Here is a 22,030-nt window from a genome sequence, read left to right on the forward strand (position 1 = left end):
GTGATAACCATAAATTAGTAATTATTTTAGTTTTGAAAATTAGTAATTAAGCACTCTACTAATCAGTAATTACTAACATTCCATGACTTTCATTCATTAAATTTAAGGGTAGTAAGTTTGAATTTCCACCCATATTTGTGATATATTCTAAAAATCCTTAATAAACAAATATGTAAATCAAAAAATAAATTATTACTTAAAAAAAAACAAATAAATTATTACTTTCATTGTCAAAGTAATGACCATTATATATTTTTTTAGTGCACCTAGTAATTACCAATCAATTACCAATCTGTGTACCAAAAAAAATTCAATTACCAATTAATGATTAATTAATAAGTGATTACTATCCATTAAAATTTATTAGGAATGTCAATCAACATTTACTATTAATTCACTAGTAACATAATTGCTAATCAACAATCACTTTGATGACTTCTCAAAAAAAAAAAAAAACTGTTTTTTTTTTTTGAGGAATGATGATCTTAACTAATAAATATTATTGTAATTGTTAATTATATAAATAAATCATTAATGTAAAATTATAAAATGAATTGATTACTTTTATTAAATGAATTAACACTCCCATTAAAATTAAAAAAGATTAAAAATTAAATATACAACCTACATTAGATATGTTAATGAATAAACTTTATAATATATATATATATATATGTTTATAAATAACAAATCTAATAATTATAATAATTATATAATTTATCAAATAAAAAAATATAATTCGTTAGGTGGAGATAAAAAGTCCAAAATAATACTCAATGAAATAAAATAAAACAAAAGCAGTTTCATTCTAAACAAAATATTTTAATTTTTAATCACATCCAATAATTCAATTCCATCAAAATTGAACTTTTTAAACATAATTGAATTAGATTAAATCCACTTTCAATGATTTAATTCACTTTAATTAGAGAGAAAGGCTGAGATGATAGAGAAATTCAATAGAAGAATAAAAGAAGAGGGAGAGAGGGGAGAGGAAGTTAACGTTGGATGTAGTTGAGAGTAAGTTTGAATTTATTTTTCCAAACCTTTCTTTATTTACTCAGCATAATTAATTGAACCAATTAAATATATATATATATATATATTGTGTGTGCAGTGTGTGCAGTGTGTGCGTGTTTTTCTACTTTTTTATTTGAAATATAATTATTTGAGTAAATCCGTCTAGAATTTCAACGTGTTAGACTAAATAAATAAATAATCCGATAATTTGCTTATTATTTATTTCCTAGAATTAAGGAAGAAGGTCAACTGGGATCATTGCAAATTGCTACCAAAACAAAATACTTTAACGAAGGAATTAATGGGAAAGATATTTTATCTCAAAATAAGCAAGCATTATAAAAAGAAAGCCCCCATTAACAATCTGAGAGATATATAATTGTTTAACATAAACTTAAAAATATTTCAACATGCTACTTTAAATTCCAATATACACAACTATCCTACTCTAAATTCCAATATACACGACTATACTTTAACCCATTGAGTTATACTTAAATTAGCAAATAAACATTTAACTTAATAGTTAAGACATCTTTACACTCAGTACAAATTTCTACATGCTCATTCGAAACGGCGATCAATTTAATATAATTAGAGCTGTCTCATCTTCTTAGCCATGCAAACATGTCAAAAAGAAAAGTAAAAATGTTCACCGATGTATATGAACACCCAAATAAAACAAAACTAACAAGCAGGCAAGCATCAGGCATTGATCAAAAAAATAACAAAAGCTTCACAATCCCAACATATGGTGGCCTATCAAATACTACATTTTGGTACAGCCAGAGAGTACTTACTATTTACCAATGGTGACGAAACAATCCCTGTGCTGTATGTGCATCTGTTCTCTCCTCACCACAATTGGAAGATCGACTCCGCGATATAACCGACCTCAAAGTGCTCGTCCGATGGACATCGCCATTCGACGTCCTCTCGGGCATTCCTGTCCTAGATCTACTAAGCAAAGCACCAATTGCATTCACAAGGTATTCCTCAAAAGCATATGCTTGTTCAGTATCAAGTGAGTTTGTATGATATGTCCTAGAGCTTTGATTGAGGGAATAAACTGGTGGTGGTGCCTGATAACTATGTGCATTGATAGGATAATTAGTTACTCGAGAACGATCGGGCTCGAACGGAGCTGGATGACTCCGTGTAGGGAAGTGAGAGTAGCTCGATTCAAATGAATTTGGATATGGATGTGGATGGCAGTGATTTGAGATTGGCATCTCCTGAAATGGCCGATTTCTTTGCATTTCTATGGCATTCATGTGAACTACTCGTGGTGCCTTCTTGGCTCTATGGTTAATACTGAATTTGAAAGTACAGCACTCACCCAAATAGGAAGGACGGTCGCATCTATGGCCCTGCCCTCTCTTATTTTTATATCCAGGGTAGTCCTGAATGTTGAAATTAGCACATCCAATCAATGACAGAGAGTTCTGAAGGGCGAGTTGGACGATATCCCAATCGCAGAATGGGGCTTTTGTTTTGTGATTCACATGGATTTCGCCATCGGCTCGCAGCATTTGGCTTGCATTCTTGAAGAACTCATACACAAGCCTCTTATGCATCCTGAAAAATTCAGTTCCATCCATCAGAAAATTTGCAAAATCAGGTTTTGTATTATGAACTTATGAATGCTTCGATCATAAGTTCAAAAGAGGAAGGAAATAATTTACTGAATCATTAAGACATTGTCTTCCCTCCCATGGAAACCGGCGTGGGGGAAATTGAAGATGATCCGATCAAATTTACGCATATGCAAGTCGACATGACGCTTCATTTTAGTCACATCGACTCCATGTAATACAGTCGCACCTAAATCCTTCAGAGTCCTCAAATTAGACCTCGCTTTCTTGTACTTCCTCACAACATCGTCTAAAACGCAAAAATACAGAAATCTAATCAATAAAACAATACACCGATCATATCATCTAAATGAAACGCAAAGAGAAGTCACGAAACAACAATCAAATGAACGAAACAGCATTTATTCAAACAATATAGGAACCGAATCAAAGAACAGGATAAGCTCATCATGACATCGAACAACAAAAAAATGAATGCAAAAACTGCAATGAAATAAAACAAAACGACATTCGTGCAGATAAAACCTCTAATCGCAGCTAAGAACAAGAAGAAACTAAAAATCAAACACTCAACCACGATACGTGTAAAGAAGAATTAAATGAAGGAAAGCAACATTTATTAAAAAAAAAGTACAGGAATCGATAAAAAGAACACGAAAAGCTGATCACAACACCTAAGAAGAAAAACATGAATGCTAAAACCGCAATCAAATAAAACAAAACAACAGCTAAGCAGATAAAACCTCTAATCGCAGCTACGAACATGAACAAACCAAAGAACAAACGCTCAACGACGAAACGCGAGGGTTTTTCCTTCACATCCTTCAACAAACCGAAAACACAGAAGTTCATGTTCATAAAACGAGAAACGAAGTAAAGAATGAGAGAGGCATACAGTAGGAGTCGAGCGAGGTAGCGACGATGTGAGAAGCAGAGCCAAAAGACCTGGCCAAACTGAGTGAGAAGGAGAAATCTCCGTCGCCGACCAAAAGTATTTCGTGGTTGGAGCAGTAATATTTCAGCCACTTCTCGCCGTCGTAGTCTCCCTCCGGTCCGGCGTGCGGTTGCCGGCCGATGATGAACATTGAAGAGAGAGAGTGGGGAATGAGGGAATGGGAGAGTTTCAAAACTGTGAATAAACGAAACGACGTCCGTTTTGGCGGAAAGTGGAGACGTATTTAAGCGACGCGTACGCCAAATTTATAGTACATTCCTCAATCTTGCTCCAGTGTACGGCCACGATAAGACAATTTATTATTATTAATTTTTTTTTTCATATGAGATGATTCTGTCCAAAACTTTCAAAATATATATTTTAGTTTCACATCATTTCAAAATTTCTTTTGTTTCTAATTTTATATATATATATATATTTAAATTTAAATTTTGAAAATAAAAACGAGTAGTTTTTAAACTTTTACTTCTTCTATAAATTTGATTAAGAATTCAAATATCATATCTAACGATAAGAAAACAGGTATAATTTTAAATTTTGAAATTAAAAAGGATATGATTACTAAATGCAGATTTTAATTTATTTGAATATGACTATTAATTATCATTTTAGTATTTATCATGTTTTATTGATTTTAAATTAGTATGAGTGAGGTAAAATTTTAATTTATTTTCAGGATAGAGATGAGATATTGAATTCCGACATCTTAAAAAAAGATGTCTTAATTACAAAACCACGTTGCGCAAAATTTTAACATAATTCATATGCTAAATTTTAACATAATTCATATTCTCATGTTATATCCTTCCTAAACATTAGTAAATGTCTTTAACTGATGAAATAACATTTAAATAAAATATTCTGAACTAATATAATACTATAGATTTTTACTTGATATTTGATTCTCTAATAAAAATCTACTACTATAATATATTATTAAACATATTCTATTATTATTAGTTTTGTTTGCAAAGAATTTTATTATTATTTTACATAAGTTTATCATATATATTATTTTAAAATATAAAATAATAGTTGTACGACCAAATTAAATGTTCTTTTATGAATCGATTCTCCTTTGATTGCACAAGAATATGTGGAGGTCGACATGTCTAGAAGCACAGATTCTATTATTACTAGTATTGATATTGGATCATTCATAGAATTACTCTACTTTTTCTATTAATTGCAGGTTGGTTATTCGTCAACACGAGTTTAACTTACAACGTATTTTGAAACCCTTGTTCAAACGAGTATTTTATAGAGAGCCGACAAGAAATTCCATTAATAACTGGCCGAAACAACTCGATGAATTTAGTCGATCTTTTCTAAACTCCATCAAGGTGTATGCAGACTCATACATATATATGTATGTACATAATCGAAGGACGTGTTATTTGAGTTGAGTAGTACTGATTAGAGTATGATTGGAACACAAGACTTCTTGTTAGCCACCTATTCATGTAGTACCTCATTCCGATCAATATATAAATTTTTTTTTTAGTATAACAAGTGGGGTAGAGAATTCGAACTCATGACCTCTTATATACAAATGGTAATTACAATTGAACTTTTGTTGGCCTTTTCAACCCATATCAAACATGCATGATCATCTAATAAATATTAAACATGCATGTCGATATAATATATATATGGGCATGATCTGCATGTGTGTGCACGTGTCTTTCTTATTAGAATAAAATAAAAACAACTACAACAAAGAAAACAAAACCAAAATAATTAACTGGAATTCAAGATAGATATAGTTTTAAATTGCATGATAAATGATGTGTAAAGCGACTTTATATTATAAATAATTTAGAGAGTGGTCATCTATAATGTCTTCCGTAAGACAAAGGGATTGAATCAGTGCCTCAAACGAGGAGTCCGATTGATCATCATCCGTAATTGCAAACTTGAAAGTTCTGCAAGCTCCTACTGGGAAAGTGCCGTCGCTGTTCCACCCATCGCCTCTCTTATTCTCATAATTTGGATATTCCCATAGAAAAAAATTTGGTTCCTCTTTCAGAAGCAGCCCCTCCTCTCGAGCCAGTTCCACAATCTCCCATCTGCTGAAAGGATGTGCAGTCTTGTGGGTGATGTGAATTTCACCCTCTTCGCCCAAAAATTCCTTCGCGTTCCTCAAAAACCCTCGAACTAGATGTCGATGGAGTCTAGTAGAGAGGAAGTCTAGTAGAGAGGAAATTAAACTAGACTATTGTTAACGATGAATAAACCACCACTCAATCCAATCCACTTTCTTTGAAATGAAATATACTCACTCTATTTGTCTAATGTCACTTTCTTTGAAATGAAATCCAGCATGGGGGAAGTTGAAGACGACGCGGTCGAATGACTTGTGTCGGAGAAGTGGGTGTTGGCTCATCGATGTCGCGTCCACGTCGTGCGCAACCGTGCAGCCGAGCTCCTCCAACTCTTTCAAGTTTGTGGCGACGTGAGTGTACTTGCTCAGTAGGGACTCTTGCAATTGCAAATTCAGAAAAATTATTCGATATGGCTAGTGGGGTTTTATATACAGTTGAATGTACGAGAGAGAAAATAAAAACAGACGTACCTTTCGAGTCCAGAGAAGTGGCAACCATGTTAGCGGCAGACCCGAAGGTTGTGGCTAAGCACGTCGAGAAGGAGAAGTCGCCTTCTCCGACGAGGAGTATGGTGTGGGAGCTGCTGTAATGCTTGATCCATTTCTGATCTCTACTGTTGTTTAGGTCCTCCATTGATGTGTGAGATTAGGAAATGGGAGGTTGTGTATGTATATAAGTTGATGAGTTTTGAATTGAAAAGGCATTTTGGAAGATGAAAGGGTTAATTATTATTAACTTCAACTTGGGGAATTGGAGCGAAAGTACGTACGTAGTTACATTTTCTAAACCGGCATTAAATAATATAATGGTATCAATATAAGGGTGGGTATGAAATATTCTACGACGGTGAGGGTTAATTTTGTCTTTGTCACCATTAAATATCCGACTATTAATTAAAGAGAGAAATATAAAAGTAGTAACTTTTTATAAAAATTAATGAGAGTTGTCAATTTTTCAATGGTGGCAAAGACAAGATTTGATTTTCACCCATTAAGGAGTCAAAGTATTTTCCTTTTCCGTATGAATGAAAAATACTTGTCTCTTTAAAGTTGATGATCAATATTGTCCTTCCATCATTAAATGTCTGACAATTAAGAAAGAAAAATAAAAAATAGAGATTTTTCTATAAAAATTAATGAGTTGTCAATTTTTCAACAGAAAATATTTGCCTCGTGAGCACCAATCTTGTCCTTATCATCATTAAATGTCTGAAAACTAAGAGAGACTTTTTTTTTTCTTCTTTTTGTTGCGTGGAGATGCATTCCCCATTCTTGATCAACCTTGTAAAGAATTTTAATGTCTATTATTATCTCAAGACTTTTCATGTGTTATATGTTGTTGTATGATTTTGGTGGAATTGCTAGGCCGAATGCAATCTACAATCCATGTCTAGTGTTTTGCCAAACACCTTATGATATTTATGTTTAGTTTGCATTATCTCAAAGTTCACAATATCAATTTCCAACTTCTCATTCATCCTCCAACAAATACAACTAATTCAAATCTAATTAACTATTAATAATACAATAACAGTTATTATATTATAATTATAAGCATCTATGGACGACGTATTGGACTTGAACCAAAGACTTTGTCGGTGTCTACGAGAAGCAACCGATCGTATTGTCTATTAATCTGAAAGTTCTTCTTAAATCTTTGAAATTATTTCAATATTGGACTTCTAGCAAGAAATATATCCAAGAGTTTGGTGAAACCGAATATTAGTATGAAACATTTTCTCGTACCCCTGAGTATTTCTCTACCTACTCAGCTGCCAATTCTTTTGAGTTCCATTCTTGTGAACATATACTCCCTCGGAACAATTACTTATTTTAAATTTTATTCATGCTTTTGAATTTGTATATTTTAATTTTTTAATGTCAAATGTTTTAGAATCTCATGATCAGTTTTGTAACTCCTTCGTTTCGTGTATAAAATGACTCATTTTGACTCATTTTTCTATCACAATTTGAACTATTTTTTTTTCTTTTAATCTTTCTGTTTAGATTTTTTATTTTTTGGTTTCTAAGTTGAATGTAGCTGCCATCAATTGTTGCTTAACAATCTAAGCACTGGTGGGAGATAAATAATCTATTTTTATAATTATGTACACTTCGATCTTAGAAACAATTGAGAAGGAGAAGTCGCCTTCTCCGACGAGGAGAATTGTGTGTGAGCTGCTGTAATGTTTTATCCATTCCTGATCTTTACTGTTTAGATCTCCCATTGATGTGAGAAAGAAAGAAATGGCAGGTTATGCATTTATATATATGATAAGTTTCTGAATTGAAAAGGCATTTGGGAAGATGGAAGGCTTCACGTTCACATGGAACTAATTGGGAATTAAGTGAATAATGATGAATAATTAAAAGACTATGAATAATGATGATCGAGTTATCGAAGGGGTTCAAATTAAGTAGGAAGCCATGATACTTATTCCTTGAGCATTGATTGAAGTTTTTTTTTTCCTGGTTTATTTTGTAATTTAAAATTGCTGTACCGATTATGATATTTGTTGTTTAGCTCCATCATCGAGTTCAAAGCCTAAATGTCGAGATCCAAGCTCAGGCTCAATCAGAACCTTGTTGAAAGTTATTGTTTGTTTGACCAGCCCGATTTTTTATAAATTGAATTGAATATGGATGTTTGGTTTTTAAATTAGATGGGCTCATTTGAACTGTTTATATTAATATAGTAATATTTTCCTATAATTTGTTTTGAGATGTCCAAAAAAATGATTTTGAGATAGAATTCATGAAAATTAATATGGTATCAGAGCACAAAATGCTAAAATGAGCAATCGGTCCAAAAATGGGATTCTATCAAGATCGATGAACCAATTAAAGAACCATGATCTTGAGGGACATGTTAATGATCCCACGTTGAAAATATAAAATGGACGTTTATAATAGACAATGACTACCCCTCTCAGATTTTGAGATAGAATCCATGAAGATTAATAGGGATGGCTCCCGGGCTCCACCCCGTCCCGTTGCCATCCCTATTTGAAAGAGTTTGGATGCTCAAGAAGCGTGCACCTCAAAAATGATATTTGACCGATTAATAACTCCATCGTTCTTCCAATCATGTGATGCAAGTCTCGAATTTCGGTGACATAATTAAGGATTTAAAGAGTTCTAATTATGTTTTAGAACTCTTCAACGATCCTTCGCACTTGTGTTCAAGTCTTCAGAACTATCACAATTATTATAGTTTTAGTGTATAAAAATTTACTTAATTGATCAACTTTGTCAATGTCACAATGTCACTTTGTCAATTAAAAATTTATTTAATTCGTATTTTAGTTACTTTTTTGTAATTTGTATTTTTTAATATTTAGTATTTCTTTAGTGTGTTTGAGCACCTCCATGCTTTTATTTATATAGACCGTGTAGCCCTCCTCGATGATGGAGGCAGCCCTTTGATCTTTATGTCTCTATACGTGGAAGATATGGACACTGTCTCCATACCTTGGGTGACTTGAACCCAAGACCTTAATGATATCCTTTGAGGTTCCAAGTCATCCAAACTATCTCTTTGAGACTCGGTGACATTATAATTAAGAACAGTTGCTTCTTCTTTGTCAACTAAATCAGCCTTCTTTTGTAATTACAACACCCTCACCATCTCTTTGAATGAATGACGTTCCATCTTTCAAAAAAAAATATCAATTTTTCGTGAAAACCCCACCTATTGATCATGTGGTATCTTTTCCAACCAATATTAAATAACATGATGGAACAAAATATTTTGAAAAGTCGGATGAAGCATTTTTCCATAAATTTAAAATAACATAAAAACAACGTTGCATGATAGTTACATTATTATAATATTGTAGATATAGTGCTCAATTATAAATTCATAAGATAAGGGATTGAAGCTTTGTGTGAATAAATGAGAACTTGAAAGTGGCGCATGCTCCCACGGGGAAAGTGCCATCGCTATTCCACCCATCGCCTCTCTTATTCCCATAATTTGGATAATCCCATAGCAAGAAATATGCTCTCTCTTTCAGAAGCAGACCCTCTTGTTGTGCCAGTTCCACAATCTTCCATTCACTGAAAGGATATGTTGTCTTGTGGGTGATGTGAATTTCACCATTTTCGCCCAATAATTTCTTCGCGTTCCTAAAAAACCCTCGAACTAGAGCTCGGTGGAGTCTAGCCGAGAGAAGCAGAGCCATAAATTTTCATAGAGAAGAGCAAAATTGACCTAGAGAGAATAATTTAGGTGCGATACTCACTCGATTTGCTTAATGTCACTTTCTTTGAAACGAAATCCTGCATGGAGGAAGTTGAAGACGACGCGGTCGAAGCGGGTGTTGGCTCATCGTTGTTGCATCCACGTCGTGCACGACCGTGCAGCCGAGATCCTCCAAAACTTTCAAGTTTGTGTGGACTCGAATATACTTGGACCACAGGGACACTTCTCATTGCAAATTCATAAACACCAACATTAAAAGTTATTCGTGAGTACGTTTTACACGCGATTGGATGTATGAGAGAGAAATTATATAGAAACAGAAATACCTTCCGAGTCTAAAGAAGTGGCAACCATGTTAACAGCAGAGCCAAAAGTTTTGGCCAAGCACGTCGAGAAGGAGAAGTCGCCTTCTCCGAAGAGGAGTATCGTGTGGGAGCTGCTGTAATGCTTGATCCATTTCTGATCTTTAGTGTTTAGGTCTCCCATTGATGTGAGAAGAAAGAATGGAAGGTTATGCATATATATATATACATGTTGATAAGTTTATGAATTGAAAAGACATTTGGGAAGATGGAAGGGTTATTCACTTGTGAACTTGGGGAATGGGAGTGAAAGTACGTAGTACAAATTTTGTAAAGAAGCATTAAATAATGGTTTCAATATAATAATGGTGGTTTTTATTATTATTATTTTTTAATTATCCAATAGTCGACGGCGATCATTTGGCTCGAACTCAAGAGCTCAAGGTTATTTTTGAGACTCCAAGCCACCCAAGCAATCCCTTGGAAACGATGGATGAGTTTTTTAAATTTGTTTTTTCAATAAATGATAGTGAGAATTTTGAGACATGATTTTAGAGCGGATCATATTCCTTTCCTGTTCCTGACCCGTTATCTCATAAAATTTTTCTAAGATGGAGATTGAAGGTTGGTGTCGAAGATTTCTCGAGATCGAACTTTTCGTATTTATGTTGTTGTATGATTTGGGAGGAACAGCTAACTAGGTTGAAAACACAATGAATTTAAACATATAGTTAGTGAGATGAGTGAGGGAGAGCGCGATTGAAATGGATAACCTACAAAATTAAAATTAAGAGATATTGAACAATCTGGTGTTTCGATATTTAACTAATTGGTTTGCATATTCTTAAGTTTGAAAGATCAATTTATTATAGAACACATACCTCGACCTTCTTCTGATTTTCGCATAACTTTAACATATAAATAAATAAATTTAAAATTTTAATTAATAGATTATCAATGTGTGTTTGACATGCACAAATGTCTAGTTGGCTCTCCCAACTTTCTTTATTTTGTACTAAAAAAAAGAAAAAAAACTTTCATTATTTTATTTTATTTTTTAAAAAGGGACAGTAATTTTAAATGTTTAAATGCCACACAAATAATGATTTAATTTCTTATGCATTAAAAAAATTGAAAGTTTCATAAACTGGAATGAAAATTGTTACCAACTATTTTTTTATTTAATTTTAGAAAACAAAAATAATAGACTAAAAGGACTATATCCCATTAGTGCTAACTGCTAACTATTTTTTTTTTTTTTTTATAGAAACAACTAATTCATTAAACGCAAAAAAGATCCTTCTTAGCCAAAATCTCTAGCCAATTAGGAATACACATGTTCCACTCCTCCTCTCTCTCTTGCAACCTCTACGCTTTGCTTGCTTAAACTATGGGCACACTCGTTTTGAACCCTCCCAACCTTTGAAACAGAAATTACCCCTACATAGTCCATGAGGTACAAGATGTCATCCACTACCCATTTCAACTCTGTGAGATCCACCGTAGTTCTGTTGATCAAGCTAGCAATTTCGGAAGAATCTGTCTCAACGATGATAGGGTAAGATACCAATTGTTGCGTCTTCTTCAATCCTTCTCTAATTTCTAATTATTAAAGCCTCCAAAAAATTGATGCTCTTTCTCTCGCAAACAGGGGCATTGTTGGCCAAAATGACGTAGCCCTCCCAATTTCGGAGTACCCAACCCAGGCCGCCCAATTGGAGCTCGTTGGACCAGGTTGCGTCGGTGTTCAATTTCCAGGTATGGGGATTGGGCAGTACCCAAGATTTCCTTTGTCTGAGATGGGTGGCCATTGCTTCATGATTTCCACTCTTTGCTTTTGATCTATTAATTGAGGCTAAATTGATTTTATCGTGCAACAACTTTTCTACCCTGTGGAATATGGATTGATGATCCGAGATTTCCCCATGAAAAGCAACCTTGTTTCTGAAATTCCATATCTCCCAAGCAATCAGCATGAACTTCTCTAAGTCGTGGTCCCTAGCATTGTCTAGCATCCAATCCCAAAAGTCGTGTATTTCCCACGCAATCCTGTAAATAGAAAAAAGCCCCAGATTAGAACAAAGAAACGACATCCAGAGATCTTTCGTTACCTTACATTCCCGTAATAGATGTTTCGATGTCTCTTCATGATTCCTGCATAGAACACACCAAACATCAGTAGCAACACCTTTCCTGCGTAGATTGGATTTGTTGGGAATGATAGATGCATCTCTTCATCAGTGTACTTTTCATCGGATTAACTCCTCTCAACACATATTTTTACTCCAACAATTACAACTCTTTTGGATTGTTGAGTATTGATAGCTTAGATCTGGTGATTGTCAATAGTTTTTCTTATACTCCAGATATACTGACGTGGGCCCTGCAATTTCCCTTCGGTGTGATGTGGAATTTTTCCACATGGGCTCTGGTGGAAATAACAAACTCTGATGTGTCACCAACGGAAAGCACGTATTTTTATGTAAGTGCTTTTTTATGTAAGTGCTGTAATTTTTCCTTTCTTGTAAATAGAAGGAAATTAATTGAGATTGGGGATAAGATAAGAAGAATCCAGAACCTACAAGGAGACTGGGTTGAGGGTCGTGGATGTGAGAAAAGGGGCTAAGAGAATTCCAGTGATAAGGGTATTGAGACTCTGTTTTCTTCTTTAATTTGAGTTTGCTGCAAATACTCTGTGAAGGCTGATTTCTGGTTTGATTGAGCCTTGGATTAGAAGATGATCATGTAATCGAGACCTTGCTGAAACAAATGTCAATGGAAGTGACTAAGTGGATGTAGATCAAATTTTGGATCGAACCACTATAAATTGTGTGTTGTTCTTACTCTCTCATTCTTCTTTTATTGTTTTAATTTTACTTTACTGCTTTGAATGTGAGTGTTCTGAAATCTGATTGGGTTTGGTCATTTTGTTCATTGTTGAAACGATTTTGAATTACATGGATTAAACTCTTTGTTTCATCGAATGGTCACAATTTTTTTGGATTTGTTATCTCAACAGACATTTTAGCTCAAACAGCCGTGTCTCTTGTAGAAATTTTCAGGACAAATTAGGTATGTATTTAAAAGGTGGGGGCAAAATGGGGAGGTAAAGATTCTCCTCCATAACCCTATTCAAATATAGTATAAATAACATTCTCATCCTTTTCTCCCGATTGGAGTGTTTTCTTTTAAACCTTTTTCTTTTTGTACGTGCCTCACCTAACTTTAATGAAATGGTACTCATTTTTCGAAAAAGAAAAATATTGGGTCTCATTTATGGAAATGTCCATGAAAATAGCGGTAAAATATGTAGAGTCCGATGGATATTTCTTTAAAAAATAAAAAAAAAATCTTAACAAATATTTAAATTAAAAATAAATATTTTCCCATTTTTAAATAAATTAAAAATTAAAACTATAAATATTATGTCGCGATATTATGTTAATACTTTTTTTTATATATATTTTGTCAATTTTTTTTTTGTGATACTATTGAAAATATCGATTCATCCCTAATGTCACCGTCAAACTCAAAACAAATATGGTCAAAACTATTAATACGTCTACCAAAATTTTAGTACCGTGTTCAAAACCACCCCTGTATTGCACTAATTTGCTTGTAAGAGTGCAATATTGTTAATACGATACAGATTTTATTTATGTGTATAGGAAACTAACCTTTTTTTTTCAGAACCAAAAATAACCAGAGGATTTAAACATAAAATATTATATACTAGTTGATCGTTACGTTTAAAATGATCGGAAAAGTATATGGATCAAATGTGTTTTGAAACCAAAATTATAATATTGCATTTTAAAAAATGACCCACTTATAAAAGTTACTCAAAATTCATAGATATGTATTATATATGGTGTGAGGGATGTGTAAAGTCAGCAGCTAATTAAGGGACTTGCCAAATTTGAAAGTGCTGCAAGATCCCACAGGGAAACTGCGATTGCTGTGAGGCCCATTGCCTCTCTTATTGACATAACCTGGATACTCCCATCGCATGAATTTTGCCTCTTTTTTCAGAAACAAACCCTCTCCTTCTGCTAGTTTCTCAATCTCCCATTTACTGAAAGGGTGCGAAGTCTTGTCAAAACCCCACCACTTGCTCAGCATTCTTCAGGAACCCTCTCACTACATCCCGGTGGAGTCTGTCAAAACCCGAACAGGTGCAGTCAATTTATAGAATAAGTAGGGGCGTTCATGGGTTGAGTTACTTTTATTTAGACCCAACCCAATTATTCGGGTCGAAGTTATTTGGATTGGGTTTGTTCGGATTATGCGGCAAAGTATTGTAGGACAAAAAGAAAGTATATGATAATATCTTAAATATTTATTTATACTTTGTCTAACACTCAATCAAGATTCGTAGGTCGATTTTTATTTACGTGGTGAAAAAGTACACTAAAATAAACTTTAAAAGGTCGTTTTTAAAAACCTTTGTAAAAAAAAAAAATCATAAAGAATTATTGAACGATATAAAATTAAAATAAATATAACCATATATATTTTGTATGGTGACTAAAAAGATAATTTTAAAATTAATAATAAAATCGAGTTGGTTGGATTCAACCCAAAATTATTTTAGGTGAACCTTTGAGCCAACCTAATTCATAGAATTTTCATTTATTTTTAAACCTAGCTCAACCAAACAAGTTTATAATCTAACCTAAACCTTACTAAATTTTCATTTATTTTTAAACCTAGATAAATGATTAAATTTACTGTAGTTGAAGTTTAAACTTTTGAGTTTTTTTAGTTATTTAACTGATATATAGCTAGGTTAAATCCTGTTTTTTATAACAATCTTATTTTTAGTTTCAAATAGTTCCAAGCAAAATAGTTAAGTGTTGAAGCAGTAGTTAATAAAAACTTAATTACCAAACACAAAACTCAAAAATAAATTCGTTTGGTGTAATTATTGTTTTAATACTTTTTCTTGTTTCTGGAATTGAAAAATAGTACAAGTCCTTCCAGCGAGGAAATGATATTACAAGAATTGAAACACAAGATTATATTGCTACTCTATTTATAAAGTGTATCAATCTAAAAGTTTAAACTAATCGATGTCATGCCGAAAATTTTAGAATTTTTGGTAGTTTTTCTTTCTCTTCTTTCCTCTTCTCAAATCCGTTAATAATGTTTGATTCCAAAACTAGGGTTTAGTATGACTATATTTCTATGTACATATATACTCACTCAATTTGCTGGTAGTCATGTTCTCTAAAGTATTGAAACCCAACATGCGGGAAGTTGAACACAATGCGATCGAATAACTCGTGACAGAGAAGTGGATGTTGGCTCATCGACGTCGCATCCACTTCATGCAGGGCCGTGCACCCGAACTCCTCCAAGACTTCCAAGTTTGTTGCAACATTGTTGTACTTTCTCAACAGTGCCTCTTCCAACAGCAAAGAAAATTATTGAATGGGATTGTCACAATATGAGGAAAACTATTTGAGGGCGGTGGAAATACCTTTAGAGTCGAGGGAAGTGGCGACCATGTTAGCGGCAGAGTCGAAAGCTCTGGCCAGGGAAGGAGTATTCTGTGAGAGCTGCTGTAGTGACCTATCCATTTCTCTCCACTGGTTATTAAGTCTCCCATTGATGTGAGGGGATGTGAAATATGATGGCAGTTTTCAATAGTACTGTGCATTTATATATATTGAGTGGTGAGGAGTTTTTGATTTGAAAAGGCATTTTGGGAAGAGAAGGGGTTTAGACTGGAACTTGGAATAATAAAGGGCATTGAATAAAACATAATTCAATGAGTACTGATGAGTTTTGGAAGATTTTTTATGGAAAAATTAGGCCAAATTTTCTAGTTAGGTATGGAAACTTTTCCACAGTAATATTTGTTTATAAGTAACCATTGTTAAATATTTGACGATACAAAAATATAGTTTTTAGTGGTGGTGACGACAAAGTTTTGGTCCTCACAAGTCAAAATAATTTCCTTTTATCAAATCAACGTCAAGAATAGCATGTGGAGTCTACCCAATAAAATAATATTTATTATTTAATGATGTATCCTTTTATAGTACAACAAAAATGTTGGGATGAAGTTAAATTTCGGAACTCTAAAGTAGGAGTAAGGTGTCTTCATTTTTTAACTACGTTCATATTAATACTATTTAATGATGTACCAAATAGTAAATGAGAGGAGTACGTTTGTTCAGCTGCTACGTGCTGCTGACCTTTGCTATCGTACAGTTATCCGATCTGGTCGACGAAAGAGACTTGGTCGGCAGGATAGGCCTGATCGGCAGAATAGACCTGGTCGGCAGAATAAGCCTGGTCGGCGGAAGAGACCTGGTCGGCAGACACTTGCTCGGTTGAGACCTGCTCATGCCGTGGATCCAGTCGTGCCCTAAAGTCTAGTCATGCACTGGATTAGATCATGACCAGTAATGTAATTTGCTTGTCAAGTTCTTGCAGTAGCTTTGTCCTTCCGTGGACCTTGAACGAGCATAGGTTGCCTTTTCTTTTTGTTGTTCAGGTTTTTTTTTTAAATGGGGTCTCTCTATTATGGGATTTGTTGATCGTTTCTCCCAGAACCTATTTTGGAATCTGTCAATTTACCTTATTCAAGATTTGTCCTATAACTTGTCAATTTGCTTGCTTTAGACCTCATCGGGTTTGAGTAGTTCTTCTTCTGATGGGTAAGTGGTCACCTACTGGAGATGTTGAACTAGTGGCATGGCATGTTCTCACCTCACCATCAAGACCTTGTCGTCCATCCTCGTTGATCTGATTAGAGTTCTGGACATGTTGCTCTCCCTGTCTTGAAACTCATGGGCTTATCTCCCTCTGAATTCCATCGCGTAAGACGCGTCCTCGATTCGTCCCTCTTCTCGGATGACAATCGTACTCAAAACACCGTTGATCTCTCTAGATTTCATATTGTTGGCTTTTAGATCTTAGTCAACCCCACAGATGGCGCCAATTGTTGATGCAGAAATTTGGCCTCCTGAAATTCCGCCAAATTCGCACCAATCTTTTATAATAAAAAAGGAATCGATGAGACCTGCAAAACAAAATAGCATTAAAGACCGGCGTAGCTTGCCACACAGGCTCCGATACTTAATTAAGTCAGAATCGGAGTAGTTGAGTATAGAAAATAAGATAGTTAGCAAAGAGTAGAGATCTGTAGCGTAGGTGACTACTTACCTTCTATTTATAGAGGTAAAATTCTAAGACATTAGGATATCTTCTCCTTTATAGAAAATATGGATTTCCTCATCCATAACAAAATATATAATGAATTTATGCACATGGATGCAAAACCTTAAACATTCTAGCTGCTATGATGTGTGGTAAAATTTATCTTTGTCCTTGAAATTTGATCTAATTAAGGTCGTACCAAATATTTGTTTGAGAGACGTACCAAATATTTTTTTATAAGTTTATGGGTAAAAGTCGTAATTTAACCAAATTAAAATTATCAAAAAAATACTCCTAAATGACTGTGTTTCAAACAACCATCAGATGGTTTGTTTATTTGACCTCTAAAATTTGTCGACTAAGGGAAGGATAATGTGATATTGTTAAGTTGGTAAAATTTGAATGATGTGGCAATATTTATATTGTTTCTATCTTACTTGTCATTTTTTCTTTAGAACCAAAAAGAAATAGGCAGATCAAAATTACTTCAGATCAAAGATTCAATTGATCAAAATGTCATGCGTTCCAAAATTCAAATTGCCGCTTTGTAGTACATATTTCGCCGGAAGATCGATGAAACAAACTTCTCTTAATTGAAAACCTAATTCCATGAGGTTTTCGACATTTTCAGAAACAAGCTAGCGAGAGCGAAAGGAAACAAGAGAGAGCAAGTTTTCAACTCGGTCTCCACTTCGGAGATAGAAACGAAGGAAAAGCCTGACCGTTGATTTCGATAGATGAGTCAGTTGGTTCAGCGATATCTGTCGTCGATGGGGTAGAGGGTCGCCCATAAGCTACAAGCTCCCCATCAACCGCCTCGGTTCGAGGTGGTCATACAAATTAATCGACGAGTTAGAATGGAGGTAGGCCCAATCGAGGCTTGTGCGGTTAAGGTTGTTGTACACGACCTCAATAAATAAATAATAAAAAAGGAATGAAAAGAACGATGTTTCCAATTTTTGGTTTGAGACATAAAGAAATAAGTAATAACGAAAGAGACATCTGACAATTCACTCCTAACTAATGGTACAAACATGGGAGTATTTGGGCATTGCTTGAGCCGAGTTAAATAAAGATTGGGTACCTAGTGATTTAGGAATGGATGAAATCAATAGATTCCCCGTGCCAAAGTGATTGTTACAATCATGAAGAAACAACAAATCCCAGCTACCTAGTAATTTAGTGTGTTTTTGCTCATGCTAGCAAAATAATAGAAAAGCTTTATTTGAAAAAAAAAATAGTAGACAGATTTCATTTCCGCACAAATTTTAACTAGGTATCATCCCACGTTAGGTGATTGTTGCGTATTAATATTCATAAGTTACATCTCAAAACCAACTGTATATTAAAAGATCAGTAGCCATGTCTATTATAAACCTTTATTAGGTCCCTTATCAATGCAGAATCCTTAACATATGCCCTCTACGATTGTGCTCATCAATCTTGGCCGAATCTCATTTTTGAACCGAATGTCTTGTTTGAGTTTTCACACTCTAATCCCATATTAATATTTGGAAAAAACTTCCCTCGTGAAAATTCAAGAAGAAGCTTCTTCTGAATTTATGCATAGTCCAATAACATATGGATAAATAGATCACATAGAAATTATACAAAATAAAAAATTCATTTGTTTATATACTGCTGGACCACGCATGAAGTTTTGTCCTTAACATTTATGGGGTTTTATTTCAAAATGAAGGAAATAACATGAAAGCTAACTAAAGAAGTAACACTATAGCAACAGCTGAAAGCATTGGTGATAGATCATTATCATTAACTTGAAACACACCATTCAATGGATTATTACATTGTGAGGTGTGCAAATTCAGCAGCCAAGGAGTTTGAAACCTTGTTGTGCTTATCTTTGGGAAGTGCTTTTGCAAACTTGAAAGTGCAGCAACATCCCACAGGGAAAGTGCGGTTGCAATAAGGCCCATCGCCTTTCTTATTGATATAACCTGGATAATCCCATTTGCTGAACTCTGCTTCTTCTTTCAAAAACAAACCCTCTTCTTCTGCAATTTCCACAATCTCCCATTCACTGAATGGATGTGAAGTCTTGTGGGTGATGTGAATTTCACCATTTTCAGACACCATTTCCACTGCATTCCTCACAAAACATCTCACTAGATTCTGGTGGAGTCTGCCCAACACAAACACACAAAACCGAGACGACTTAAAAACACGAGTTTCGTAGTTTTGGATTTGCTATTTCGATCATGATTCTCCTACCCGAGAGGAAAAAGTCCTTAGTTGTGGGTGTGGGGGGACAATAGCAGGAATATCCTTGTGTTTTTTTTTAAGTCTTCCAATATTGTTTTTGGGTATGTTATAAACTTCATCAATCTGGCTTATTTCTTAAGTTAAATCTGATTTAGAGTTATTTTTAAGTGTTTATTTATTTTCTCAAGAAAAAAAAAAACTTCATCAATCTCATATTTTTTGTTTGTATTGAATTAGTTTATCTTCCAGACCATCTCCCTAAAAAGTTAAGCTTTGCTGAAATATCGAGTGAGAAGGAAAAAAAAAAAGAAAAAAAAGTTAAGTCTATGACACTTCTAAAGAAAATTAAATAAAAGTACTAAAATTGTTTTTAAAAATACATATTTTTGTGTAATTTGCCCAGAGAAACTTTTTTTTTTTTAATTATAACATATCTGCCGTTTCCTTTAATTGGAGTGTTATTTTTTTGTAATGCTTCTCACATATCTCTTAAAATGACCTCTTGAAAAAGGAAAAAAAAAAAATCTCCAAACTAAAATATGTTAATAGGGTACGAGGGTTAAGTTACAATCCTATTATACTTTAATTTTCAATTAATAAATGAAGATATTTAGTAAATTTTTATTTTCCCTCTCCAATAAACATAAATGTCCAAACACACAAACAAAATAACTACATTTCAAATCTCATTCCAAATCCAACAAGATAAAAAAAAAAAAAGAAATTAAAATCATTACAAATTCAGATAATTAAGAATTTAAAGACATTTTTTTTGTATACTCACTTGATTTGCTTGGGTTCAATTTCTGAGTATGTGAAGCCAGCATGTGGGAAATTGAACACAATGCGATCAAATAACTCATTGCGCAAAAGAGGATGTTGGCTCATCGTTCTTACATTCACTCCATGCATCACAATGCAACCTTCCTCCTCCAACTCTTCCAAAGTCGTCTCGATTTCGTCCCCGTACTTCCTCAAAAGTGTCTCTTATAACATAAATAGCGTCAAGTAAATATGTTAGCGTAATCGTAAAGTTTATGATATACTAAATTTATGTTAGGTAGTGAAATTCTTTCGTTGAAATACTTTTGGAGTCGAGGGACGTGGCGACGATGTTGTCACCCGAGCCGAGGGCGGTGGCTAAGCAAACCGAGAAGGAGAAGTTGCCCTCTCCAACGAGAAGTATTTTGTGGGAGCTATTGTAGTGCATTACCCATTTCTTTTTTCTACTCTTGGACCTTCCCATTTTGATCATCTAATAATATGCCCATTTTACTCAACATATATATATATATATATATATATATATATATATATATATTACAAGTTTTGATATATGAAAAGTCATTTGGGGAAGATGGAAGGGTTAATTATGCAAGTTTAAATCTAAAATTAAATGGTGTGGGACGATTCATGTGTTGTTTTGACTGATGAGGTTTTCTAAGGTTTTTATTATTGTTTGATGTTTTGGTCTCTGTGTCGGATGGATACAATGGATTTAATGTCAGCACCAAAAAATACCTTAAATCATATGCTTGATTTTCTTACGAATTAAAGTTGTTCGATCAGGTCTATTTTAATGTGTGTTATGTGTTGATGTGGGCATGTATTAATTTCGAGTGTATATATTAACATGTTGATGCGAGCATATATACTCTACAACTACATTAGGTTAGTTTTAAGTGAGTAATAAGTATGGCAAGCCGATGTGTTCAGATTATGCAAGTTTGAGAGCCCGTGATCATTTGAAATTGTTTCGCTTCGTCCATAGTTTTATTATTTTTGTTGGGTTTTCTTAGTACAACAAATTGTAGATGAGAGTTTGAACCTTCGACCTCAAGAGAAGTAGGTGCCAATTAATGCTAAAGTGTACAATCGAGTTTCGGAAGACATAGACATAAGAACCCGAGGATACCAAATCATCCACTAAGGAGTAAAATTTTTTTGTTTTATCTGAATCCACAAAAAGCATCCAAACCAAAAGCTTCTGTTTCTCCCTAATCTTAAGAATCTGAAGCTTAAGCCAAATCTAAAGCGGGAATAAACGATTCAATTAGCTAAAGCTAATATGGGGTCTATGTTCATGTTAAATCCGAGGCGCTGAGCTATGTTCATGTTAACCATCATTATATTCTTACTGGTTTAAAATTAGTCATCTTAATTAATTAATGTAATAGAATAACACACGTGATGTCCCAAATCTATTAGTGTAACTATGATATAAAATTTTATTACACTTCATATTTATTACATGCCTCATGTGACTCTACGAGTTTATCTTTAATCTATAGTATGCATAAAAGCTACTGTAGGGAACATTTTTCTCTTTCTATTTTGTCTTTATAATTTAATCATTTTCATTCTTTTTAATTTAATCATTTTCATTATTATTATAGTAACAATTTTGCCGTTTTGAAACAAATAATAATAATTTGCCGTTAGCCACAAATTATTCTC

The 22,030-nt window shown here is 33.8% G+C and overlaps 2 protein-coding genes, 1 long non-coding RNA gene and 3 pseudogenes across 4 annotated transcripts; all 6 read right to left on the bottom strand.

The window, feature by feature from the left end:
* Positions 1–1,745: 1,745 nt before the first annotated feature.
* Positions 1,746–3,768, bottom strand: LOC111010536 (uncharacterized protein At4g26485-like). The gene is made up of 3 exons (XM_022283998.2): positions 3,511–3,768; positions 2,706–2,904; positions 1,746–2,598 (listed from the first exon to the last, which is right to left on the bottom strand). Exons 1-3 carry the CDS (start codon positions 3,698–3,700, stop codon positions 1,824–1,826), a joined length of 1,164 nt encoding a protein of 387 aa, XP_022139690.1. The 5' UTR covers positions 3,701–3,768; the 3' UTR covers positions 1,746–1,823.
* A 1,609-nt stretch (positions 3,769–5,377) lies between these two features.
* Positions 5,378–6,275, bottom strand: LOC111010537 (uncharacterized protein At4g26485 pseudogene; annotated as a pseudogene).
* Positions 6,276–9,534: 3,259 nt separating this feature from the next.
* Positions 9,535–10,364, bottom strand: LOC111010538 (uncharacterized protein At4g26485-like). The gene is given in 4 exon segments (XM_088119677.1): positions 9,535–9,835; positions 9,919–9,990; positions 9,992–10,100; positions 10,205–10,364. Coding segments are annotated over 4 exon segments (642 nt in total).
* Positions 10,365–11,328: 964 nt separating this feature from the next.
* LOC148208083 (uncharacterized) lies at positions 11,329–12,540 on the bottom strand. Of its 2 annotated transcripts, none has more exons than XR_015788965.1 (2): positions 12,297–12,540; positions 11,329–12,229 (listed from the first exon to the last, which is right to left on the bottom strand). It is a non-coding gene; the product is annotated as an uncharacterized LOC148208083 (long non-coding RNA). The 2 variants fall into 2 exon arrangements; XR_015788966.1 differs by having other exon boundaries at positions 12,292–12,540.
* A 1,537-nt stretch (positions 12,541–14,077) lies between these two features.
* Positions 14,078–15,762, bottom strand: LOC111010539 (uncharacterized protein At4g26485 pseudogene; annotated as a pseudogene).
* Positions 15,763–19,153: 3,391 nt separating this feature from the next.
* On the bottom strand, positions 19,154–20,792 carry LOC111010540 (uncharacterized protein At4g26485 pseudogene; annotated as a pseudogene).
* Between the last annotated feature and the right edge of the window lie 1,238 nt (positions 20,793–22,030).

Source organism: Momordica charantia (genome assembly GCF_013281855.1).
Source record: "Momordica charantia cultivar OHB3-1 chromosome 11 unlocalized genomic scaffold, Mcharantia_2.0 BLBB01000011.1, whole genome shotgun sequence".
Classification (NCBI taxonomy): domain Eukaryota; kingdom Viridiplantae; phylum Streptophyta; class Magnoliopsida; order Cucurbitales; family Cucurbitaceae; genus Momordica; species Momordica charantia.

Coding starts and splice junctions, on each gene's coding strand:
- LOC111010536 (XM_022283998.2), bottom strand. CDS start 3,700: ATGTTCATCATCGGCCGGCAACCGCACGCCGGACCGGAGGGAGACTAC. Junction 2,905..3,510: donor TACCTCGCTCGACTCCTACT/GTATGCCTCTCT, acceptor TTTGCGTTTTAG/ACGATGTTGTGAGGAAGTAC. Junction 2,599..2,705: donor GACAATGTCTTAATGATTCA/GTAAATTATTTC, acceptor TGAATTTTTCAG/GATGCATAAGAGGCTTGTGT.